This window comes from Scylla paramamosain, chromosome 21 (assembly GCF_035594125.1).
Source record: "Scylla paramamosain isolate STU-SP2022 chromosome 21, ASM3559412v1, whole genome shotgun sequence".
Classification (NCBI taxonomy): Eukaryota; Metazoa; Arthropoda; class Malacostraca; order Decapoda; family Portunidae; genus Scylla; species Scylla paramamosain.
The window spans coordinates 2,474,714-2,486,087 of NC_087171.1; the positions used below are offsets into that span (position 1 = coordinate 2,474,714).

General features: G+C 36.9%; 1 protein-coding gene across 3 annotated transcripts in view; it reads left to right on the forward strand.

Annotated features, from left to right (window-relative positions):
- Nucleotides 1-578: 578 nt before the first annotated feature.
- The window catches only part of LOC135110857 (phosphoglycerate kinase 1-like), a 66,723-nt gene continuing 55,927 nt past the window's right edge, over nt 579-11,374 (forward strand). The window contains exons 1-2 of one of the 3 annotated variants that reach the window (XM_064023465.1): nt 579-838; nt 5,435-5,574. In XM_064023465.1, coding sequence (XP_063879535.1) covers nt 777-838; nt 5,435-5,574 — 202 coding nt within the window. In that variant the 5' untranslated portion in view covers nt 579-776. Of the gene's footprint in view, nt 839-1,011; nt 1,216-5,434; nt 5,575-6,147; nt 6,323-11,374 lie in introns of those variants that run through there. The other 2 variants (XM_064023468.1, XM_064023467.1) reach the window with 2 other exon arrangements.

The following is an 11,374-nucleotide window of genomic DNA, read 5'->3' on the forward strand; positions in this document are numbered from 1 at the left end:
ATGACGGAATTAGTTTCTTGAGGTATAAAATAGCTGGATGAATTTGTGGATTCGTAGTGACAGTATACTACCAAAGAAATCGCATAACCTTCATGGGGGACTGAACAATTAAAATGTTTAATACAATATATTACCTATACTGAGTTTCTTGAGTCTGTTCTCTAATATAAACATATTGATTTGTCTGTGGTTTGTATTATACATTATTATGAACGAGGAAACATCAATTATTAGTTTGAGTGTGATGCAATGAATGACCGGGCTGATCGATGGCTTGGCGGGGGCTCCGGGAGCGAGGGTGGAGCTTGAAGGTCGTCTGAGATGTTGTGAAGGTCGTGTTGGGTGTTGCCAGCCTCTCACACACATTATCTACACTCAGTGTTATTATGTAGTTGAATGAAATACATTCTTTTGAAATAAATAATTATAATGAAAACACTTGAAATACATGTATTAAGTTTGTCATTTAGGCAATATCAATCAATGGATTGATATGTAGGATGATTTTTTTTTTCGAGAATAACGCATTAAGCTGATTTTAGAAAAAAAAAAACAGTATTACCCAATACAGAGATATTGATATAGAAGGAAAGGTTATTTCACGTTGCAAGGATACATGTTGAGTATCACCCTTGAGTGAAGGTGACTGGGGGTGCGAGGGTCACGGCGCCAGGCAGCCAGCTGAGCCAGCAACACATTACAGCAAGCTTGTCTGCTGAAGGGCTGCATCACACCTGCACTCCGGGCCGCACACAGTGTTATCTTGGTGATAAGCAATGGCGTTGAATAAGCTTAGCATTGACAAGGTGGATCTCTCTAATAAGAGAGTTCTGGTGAGGTGAGCCCGTAACATTTTAGTATTACACACACACACACACACACACACACACATATATATATATATATATATATATATATATATATATATATATATATATATATATATATATATATATATATATATATATATATATATATATATAATTCATGCCGGTGTTTCCGTTGGAAGTTGCTTAGCCAGGCATATAGGATAACTCGTTTGTATCAGAGAAAGTGTTAGACGTGAAAATATTAGTTTGTTGCCTTATTACAACACTACATGCAGGAAACACTTCAGTCCGTCTGGCGTGTAGTGACTAAATTTTTGTGTGCACAGAACTACTGAGTGGAGACGTGCATGAGTTCTGGTATGAGGTGACCTTCCCAGTGATTAAGGTAATCTGCGATAACAGGTTCACCAAGATGTTTGTCAAGCTGGTATTAGCCTGCGGAAGGACACTGACTCTCAGGGGTTGAGATAGGGCGTGTCCCCATCAGTGTCATTAAGTGGGATAAGCTTAACCTCTGGAGGTGAGGAGGCGCAGTCAGGGATACCCCAGAGTGTGTGTGTGTGTGTGTGTATGGGGGGTAATAGCAAACTTGAAACCAGTTTGAGTCAATTGGTGATCAAAACTAGGATTTCTGGAACTCTTGTATTATTGTTAAGTACCAATTTGTCTACTTGGTATTGTAATAAACTAAAGCATTTGAAGCAGAAAGTCATTCATATTAGTTCTATAAATTAATGTTAAAAAATCCACAATGACCACTCGCATATCATGATTTTTTTTTATACCAAGTAAGGTGTTACCCATAATTAATATTTTAGAAATTTATTTAAAAATAAACCATGGATCTGAAGATAGAATATTTCAGATGCCATTTTCTGTAACAAAATGTTGGCAGTGTCTATTTTTGATGGACCAACTCAGTCAGGATTTGACCAACTTAACAAGGAATATTGGGGATAATCTCCCTCAACCCCTATGGAATTGAGGGACTTTTTCTTAGGTGATGTGTATAGGTTAAGTTAGGTCAGGTTAGGTTAGATCATGTTTGGTTAGATGGTTAGATGGTTAGATGTTTGGCTAGATAGTTGACTCTATACTCCCTTGGTGTAGAGTCAACCATCTAGAATGTGGTTCCCATATCCACATCCCTCCCCTCCCCCATCCACAACCCATCATTATAGTGACTGTCTACACTCGTTGCCTACATTTAAACATTCCATCAATACCTTTCATTTTATTAGTACATTTTTTTTTTTTTCATTTTGAGTACAAAACTATGCTATTATTGGTTTTTAATGTTATAGATAATTTTGAGCATAAAACATGTTGGAAATACTTCATTTTGCCTCCTCTCCCATCATCTTATGATCTTGGGGACTTGTTAGGAGGAGGCAGGGAACACGAAAATGGTAATTTTAGGGTACATGAATGGAGATGATGGCTTAAGAGAAGGCAAGCCAAACTTAACCTAGCCTAAACTAACCTGACTTAACCTAACATGATCTAACCTAACCTGACCTAACTTAACCTATGTGCATCACCTAACAAAAAGTCCCTATATCATGGAAACTATTAATTTGCCACAAAACTTCAATAAAGTACCTAAGTTTCTCAGTATCCATAAAGGTAACCAAAAACAATACTCATAATTATGTAGAACATTATGGTCCTCTCCTAAAATAGTACCCATATTTTTCTTTTGTTGAGTACTCAGCAAAGAAATCAGTATTTCTGCTGAATCTCATGTTCTGTAGTATATACAGTAATTATTGAGATTTTACTATAAAATAATGTGATGCACATCAAAGAATTTGCATACCTAGATAATGATTAAAATCCATATGAATTATAGAGTGAATTCAAATATTGGCTTGTGTGAAATGCAGTGTACAGCAGTCTGTGCCTCTGCTTATGGCTCTCTACATTTTGCAAATTGCCTCCTGGAGACTATGGCCCACTATTTGGAAAACACTGATTGAGGGACTGAAATGCTTTCTTTTTGGTATTACTTTTGATTTACTATTTTATTCAAAGGAAAACATGATTGGAAAATTAAAGGTGTTGCCTAAATTTCTAAATTGTTTTCATATCACATTTATTTATTTTATTTATTTATTTATTTTTTTTTATGTAGGAGGGACACCGGCCAAGAGCAACAAATATCCAGTAAAAAAAAAAAAAAGCCCACTGAGATGCCAATCCCTGAATAGGGTCCGAAGTGGTAGTAAAAAATTGAAGGATAAGTCATAGGAAGATGGAAATACAAAAGCAGGCAGGGAGTTCCAGAGTTTACTAGAGAAAGGGATGAATGATTGAGAACACTGGTTAACTCTTGCATTAAAGAGGTGGACAGAACAGGGGTGAGAAAATGAAGAAAGTCTTGTGCAGTGAAGCTGCCAGAGGAGGGGAGGCATACAGTTAGCAAGATCAGAAGAGCAGTTAGTATGAAAATAGTGGTAGAAGATAGCAAGAGATGCAACATTGCAGTGATGAAAAAGAGGCTGAAGACAGTCAGTTAGAGAAGAGAAGTTGATGAGACAAAAAGCTTTTGATTCCACCCTGTCTAAAAGAGTAGTATGAGTGGAACCCCCCCCAGACATGTGAGGCATACTCCATGCATGGACCGATAAGTCTCTTGTACAGAGTTAGCAGAGATGTCTCAGAATGCCTGATTTCATAAGAACTGTTTTAGGTAGACATGAGATATGAAGTTTCCAGTTTAGATTATAAGAAAAGGAAAGACCGAGGATGTTCAGTGTAGAAGAGGGGGACAATTGAGTGTCATTCAAGAAAAATGGGATAGTTGTCTGGAAGGTTGTGTCAAGTTGATAGAAGGAGGAATTGAGTTTTTGAGGCACTAAACAATACTAAGTTTGCTCTGCCCCAATCAGAAATTTTAGAGAGATCAGAAGTCAGGCATTCTGTGGCTTCCCTGTGTGAACTGTTTACTTCCTGAAGGGTTGGACATCCAGGAAAAGACATGGAAAAGTGTAGGGTGGTATCATCAGCATAGGAGTAGATAGGACAAGAAGTTTGGTTTAGAAGATTATTGATTAATAATAGGAAGAGTGGGTGAGAGGACAGAACCCTGAGGAACACCACCATTAATAAAATTAGGAGAACAGTGACTGTCTACCACAGCAGCAATGGAATGGTCAGAAAGGACACTTGAGGTGAAGTTGCAGAGAGAAGGATAGAAGCCGTAGGAGGGTAGTTTGGAAATCAAAAGTTTGTGCCAGACTCATTCAAAAGCTTTTGATATGTTGGAGGCAAACTTCCAGCAAGAAGGAAAGGTAGATGTTGACGAAAAGAGTTGAAAGAGTTTGACATGGCTAGCTGCAAGCATGGAGGTGCAGTGCCAGAGAACAATATGAGGAACCCCATCAGGTCCATAAACCTGCCAAGGCCAGTGAGGGCATGGAAAACTTCATTGCAAAGAATTTTAATAGATAGCATGAAGTAGTTAGAGGGTGGAGGAGGAGAAACAAGCCCTGAATCATCCAGGATACAGTTTTTAGCAAAGGTTTGAGTGAAGAGTTCAGTTTTAGAGATAGATGTGATAGCAGTGGTGCCATCTGGTTGAAATTAAGGATGGAAAGAAGAAGCAAAGTTATTGGAGATGTTTTTTTGGCTAGGTGCCAGAAGTCACAAGAGGAGTTAGATCTTGAAAGATTTTGACACTTTCTATTAGTGAAGGAGTTTTTAACTAGTTGGAGAACAGACTTGGCATGGTTTTGGGGAGAAATATAAAGCACATGAGATTCTGTTGATGGAAGCTCAAGTACCTTCTGTGGGCCACCTCTCTATCATGTGTAGCACATTTATGCACAAACTGCATTTCTCAGTGTTGTTCAATAGCAGATGTATTTGTCAAAATGTTGTACTGGGGTGAGTTAAGCCATATCAGAAGTAGCTTGGGTATTGTCAATGAAAACTTCTAACCACACATCAAAAGTAATTGTGAAACTTCTTTCATTTCTAAATTACCATAAAATTTTAAAGTACTGTTCTTATTTTAGGAAGATGACATGTGCACTTAGTACTGGGCCTCTTAAATTTCTTCATGAAAGTATTCACAACTATATTCATGAATATTTTTTTGTTAAAAAGAAATTTTAATGCAACTTTACAGAACACTTTGGCTTGTCAGCACGCAGACTTAAAAAGATAAATAAAATTTATAACTAGTAAAAAATATATATAACATTAAGTTTTTTAATAAGGTTATAAGGATTGTAGATTTTGTAGATTTCCTCATAGTACTACTGAGAAGGTATTTTCATTTTCTTGTATCTCACATGTTAAACCTAGTGATTGCAGAGCTAGAGATTGTGTAGAAGAGCTGTATCTCTATAAAGATAAAACATTTTCTTCTTTTGTATAGTTTTAGGCATTCTTTAAGCACCCTTGAAAGTAACCTGTGATGGAAATATTACGGCTTCTTTCTGTAGTGCCCCAACTTGAGTATCAAAAGTATCAGTCTTCAGTCTTATTGTGGGTGTTATGTACATGATCAGATGTACTCCTTTCATTTGTAGACATTTATCTTTTGAAAACAAAGTGACTATAACTTAACTTATCTGTGAAAATTTTGTCTTTCCCAGAGTGGACTTTAATGTGCCACTGAAAGATGGTAAGATCACCAACAACCAACGAATTGTTGCTGCTCTGGATTCTGTGAAATATGCACTCGACCACAACGCCAAGAGTGTTGTGCTGTGCTCTCATCTGGGACGTCCTGATGGTGAGTCAAGTTCCTCAGGCTTATTGTGAAGTGTTGAAATTAAAATTTGTGAATTTATTGAAGGTTAATTTCAGATCTAATTTTTATTTGAAGATTTTGGGAGTGGACAAGACTTACTGGTGCGAGCCAAGGTGAGGTTCACAGAGATTCATTATGAGAGCCTTGGGGGTGGACACAGTGTGGGACTGTGTCTGAGCTGGGACATTATAGCTCATACAGGGAAAAAAGTAGTGTGTCGGTCTGTATTTATTCTGTGATGCCAGACTCTTGCATTGCATTTGGGTGCAATAAAAGAGGAGACAAAAAATCTGACTCATCCATTACATTTCACAAGTAAGTTGTCTATTCATTGATTAAATAAGTTATTTTTAACAAAAATACAAAAAAAAATGCATGGCTTTGATAAACAAGACAATGATGCACAGACACACTGATATCAGTTGTATGATCTAAGTATGAGAGACATCTTTACTGGCTGTCAAAGGACCTGTGCAGAAAACAAAAGTGGGTTTTAGCCTTAAGAAGAGCGAATTACACACCAGGCAAGTGTGCACATCTCTGCTCCAAGCATTTTTCCCCAGAGGATTTCAAGAGAATGTCTGTTACATGAGGTTACACGATAGTGCTGTCCCAAGTATATTTGAGGCTTTCCCAACTTACCTTCAGCAAAAGAAAAATAAAAGGAAGCCCCCTACATTTCACCCTGTTTGTGATGGAGCTCTTCAGGAACCCACTGCCTTTACCCCAGGTGAATTATTTTTGACTTGTAGAATAAACCAGGACCATCTCAAAATATATGTTAGTAAAATTAGAAGTATGGGAGGATTAGATAACAAGCTGTCATCTCAGCAGTTCCCAGCTACCTACGAGACTGTGTTAACACACTCTAAAATACTAGATGTAACTCGTGGGAATTGCATGCCTTTGGAGTCTGTCCTGATCCTTACTGTCTCATCACTGTACAGCCTCCTAATATAAATCTACTATGAAGTACTGTTATCAAATGTTCCCTCAGTAAAAATAGAGTTACAGAGATTGATGCAGCTCAAGCAAACTCACTGGAGGAGGCAGCAGATGCCTGCTGAATCAATAATTAGTTCCAGTGAGGTCTCGAGCACTGCACCTGTTTCATACTGGATCAGGGGGTGCTGTGAATTTTCCATTGACCCAGCTGTGACCTCACTAAAAGTTTTTCCTTTGTGTCTCACAACACAAAGGGACAGTCATGCCCTGCCTGTATCATGATCAGGAAAATATGGCACAATGTTGTATTCACCATGAATATGTGTCAGCTGGCATCAGCATAATTTTCAACAAATCTCATACATATAAATAAGTATCATCATTATGAAGCAAATACATTATTAGTAAGTTAAATGAACACCTACAACTCAACTTACACCATGGTGCACTCCAATATCCACACAGTAGAATCATACACTCCAAGATGGGATACCACCTTCACAAGACAATTTAAAGACACAGTAAACATGGGGCTAAGATAATCTGCCATCCATAACACTCCCACAAAAACAATATTCCTCACACTGAAGGTATATATGAATCATATTTACCTAATGTAATAATAATTCAATCATTCAGTGTCAATCAATCAGTAAACTCCAAACTACCATATGGCAGTACAGCTACCTAAATCTATTATGCCCTTTCACAGCCAAGTACAATACATGCCACAGTGTTGTGTGCCTGCACATGCATCTCAGTCCTAAGAAATAAGTCATGATTATATGTAAAAAACACTAAACCACCAACAAGGCAAGCAGTGTCCAGCTGGTGCTTCCATTACTCCATCCCACAACACACTGTGCACATACAATGCCTATACACATAACTAATCATACAGATACTTTTCAGGAGTATAAACACTCACCATCAGGTATGATTACATCCACAAGGGCAGCCAGGACTAAAGATGTTACTCCACCACCTATTTCCTAGTGACTGGTCTCTGTGAATTCACAAACAACAGTAGGCAGTTGGAAACTTTCTGTGAACATATTGACTACAGAAAACAGAATCTAGGACTGTGTGAATGTGGGAAACTTTAATAATATTTATGATACACTCCACTCCCAAAAGAAAAAAAAAGAAAAGATGAATGCAACTACTCTTAAGTACTAAACATTACATATATGAAATATTTCATATTATAATTTCGTACATATAGCTTACATATTTTGGTCCTATATAAGCAGTATGACAACGTTTTTTTTATTCTTTTTGATGACCATCTGAGATCCATTGGTGTTATATCTCAAGAAACATCTCGAACCTTACCATCCATCCTTGCTTTTGCATCCACTACTGTCATCATTTTCCACACTCCTTTAAGATGATTGTTATCCTGTACAATAACAATATTTACTTTGACATTTCTTACATCGTGATGCCTTTTCTGTCTAATGAGTAAAGTGGGCATGAAATCTCTATTCCATCTTCTCCAGAAATCATTTGAGACAGATTGGAGAAATTCAAATTGTTTCTTATAATTTTGAGATTCATCCCAAATTCCTGAAGGATAATTTCTTCCTGACTTTCCTTGCAAGATCATTGGGGCACAGATGGGTATCAAACACAATCACTGCTCAGTTTTATTCCTATTGGTTTGTTATTCAATAAGATAGCAACCTCAAAAAATGCAGTCTAGAGAACATTGATAGTTACAATCCTGCTGCCTATAGATAATGTCAAGGCTCTTTTTACCACCCTTATCAAAGATTCAGCAGAACCTTTCTCTTATGGTGCATCAGCTGGCTTGTTAAAGCACCAATTTATCCCTTCACATCTTCTGAAAGCAATTTATTTATTTATTTTTTTGTTTATTTATTCATTTATTTATTTATTTTTATTTTATCTTATTTATTTATTTATTTATTTATTTATTTATTTATCTATTTATTTATTTATTTATTTATTTATTTGTTTTTTTTTGTAGGAGGATCACTGGCCAAGGGCAAAAAATCCTATTCAAAAAAAGGCCTACTGAGATGCTGGTCCCTGAATAGGTTCCAAAGCAGCAGTCAAAAATTGAAGAATAATTGTTTTGAATCCTCCCTTTTGAAGGAATTCATGTCATAGAAAGGTGGAAATATAGAAGCAGGCTCGAGTTCCAGAGTTTACCAGAGAATCAACTCCTCTCCTCAAACTGACTGTCTTCAGCCTCTCTCTCATAGCTGCAGTGTTGCATTTCTTGCCATCTTCTACAGCTATTTTCACACAAACTTTCTTCTGATCTTGCTAACTGTATGCCTCCCCTCCTCCCGCATGTAACCAGAATGGCATGGCGTCATTTATATAATTCCAGCAGCAAGCCACCATATTTATGTTCCCAGTGTCTTTGCAAGAAACCATTTAATGTCAACAGCTGGCAGCTTTTTTATGTAAGCTAGCAGTATTACAGAAAGAACATTTTATTCAATAAAGGCAGCATTATATTAATAGACTTGAGAGAAACTTTCACTGAAAGAACTGTTAACAAGTTTATTTATAGTTAAAGTTGAAGAATTCACCTGTAACAGGAAATAAAGTAACGTGGTGTTTCTTAATGTTATTAAATGAGGCAGTCTGTGTCTCTGGTTACTGGAGAGATGTCAAGAATATGTCACAGCATCTTATTATCAATTAAACAGCAACACCACAGTACTTAGTTTTTAGAGTTTGTCTAGAGTTTTGTGCACACACTTATGCAGCACTAAGTCCAACAAGATACACACCAACAGTCTCAATGTTGCCCTCTGCTGCTTACTTGACACAGCCACTAGCAGCGAGCTTCACTCTCCAAACCACACTGCTCTGTGCCTTTCATTACTCTACCTTGGAAGGTGCTGCCAACTAACACAGAGCAGACAAAAATAACATCTGTGTCATTTGCATCAGCATTACATGATGATGCCTGCTGTCATATAGGTTGGTGATATTTCATCAGATGAACAACAGGGAAGTGTCTTAGACTAAATGAACAAAGGATAACTTCCATGATGTTTATCAAAGAGTCTGCTCCTACCTGTTCCTACCTACCTATGGTTATATGTAGCCTCATTGTACAAGACTACTTTTTCTCACCCTTATTCTACCCATCTCTCTAATGCAAGAATTAGTCAGTATTCTCATTCATTCATTTCCTTTTCTGGTGAATTTTAGGACTTTCTACCTGCTTCTGTATTTCTTCTTTCTTATGACTTGAATTCTTTCAAGAGTGAGGTGTCAAGATACTTATCCTTCAGTTTTTTTATGTTCATTTTTGACTCTGTTTGGGGACTGGCACCTCAATAGGCTCTCTCTTTTTTTCTTTTTTTTTAATTCTTTTTTCCTTGGCAAGTGCTCCTCCTACATAAAAAAAAAAAAAACTCTGAGATGAATTTTTCAAGGAAAACTTGCCTTCAGCCAGTGTTATCCTGTATTCTGAGAAGTTTGCAGAGTATACAGCCAGCTTTGTCAGTGTCAGAATAAAGAAGTTTTTACGGTGTGAAGAATGTTGCAATGTGTTATTTGACCAGGATGTTGATGAGACTCATGAACTGATAAGAGTGGAGAATAAAAGCCACCTCTCTTTTCTACCCAGGGATGTTGTTGCCATATTAATTCTCATGCGTGAAAAAAAAATTTGAGTCACCTGCATAGGGGTGACCACCCCTATGCAGGTGTTGTTAGAATTTCAAGATGTTCTTAGGTTTGGCAGAACACGTCAGACATTGATCCTGTCAATAGTCATGTTGTACTTCTAATTAACGATGTAGCAGAGATGTATCAACATTTGAGGTATAATTACGCAGTCAAACAATTCACTGCACAGCATGTGTCATGTAAATGTGTTCAGAGAGGGACAAAAATTAATAAGCTAGTATTATTTAATAGTGTATAATTCTGTATATAAAATGTAGTTGAAGGACCTGCATGCCAATGATGTAGTCAATTGTAGTTTAATATCACACACATTAATATCATCACTGAGTATAAGCAATATAAAAGAATGGAAGCAGAAATATGCCTCAGTGACCCTGTGGCTGACACTGCCCTCAACAACGTGGCAGACATGGGAGAGTGGCAGGTTCATTGCTTACCACTGCCCATGTGCCTCATGGGTCCTTCACCCTTAATACCTCCATGTGAGAAACATATCCTGTATGTAATGATATTGGGAAAGTGAACTAGGACAAAACCCAAGGAGATAATTTGGGAGTTTGTAATAGTCAGCAGTCATAAAATTGGGATAAAATAAAACTAAATAATCTTCTGTATATCATAGTGTTAGAGTAAGGGATTCACCAGAAAAGGCAGGCACTGCCTGGGTATCGAACCCAGGACTTCACACTTGCTGGGTGGGCTTGTTAACTGTTACACCATAATTGCCTCCTGGTAACAACTCTCACACATAGTTATGCTGAAATGTTATAGTAATGTTTAAATGTCCATTTTGAGAGGTGGTAGGCAAACTTTAGGTTTAATAATTTGAATAACCTAACTTGAATATTTAATTTACCTGGCTCATTTAGCTTAATTCCTTGCTGATAGATAGATTAAATGTACATTTTTCTATTAATGTTATTCAGGTATTGTTACATTTTCAATAATGGGTTGTCACAAGTTTTATTTATGTTTATATAAGCAGGATTTTTTTTCCACATCTGAAAATATTATATTTTCAGTTTATTAAGTATACATGTATAATTTTTCCTACAATATCACTTTTTGCTTATTAAGCATGTAATAGAATATTTGTCATAGACAACAACTGAGATTAGGTCTATCAGCAAATGAATGTTAGTTATTCATTTGAGAA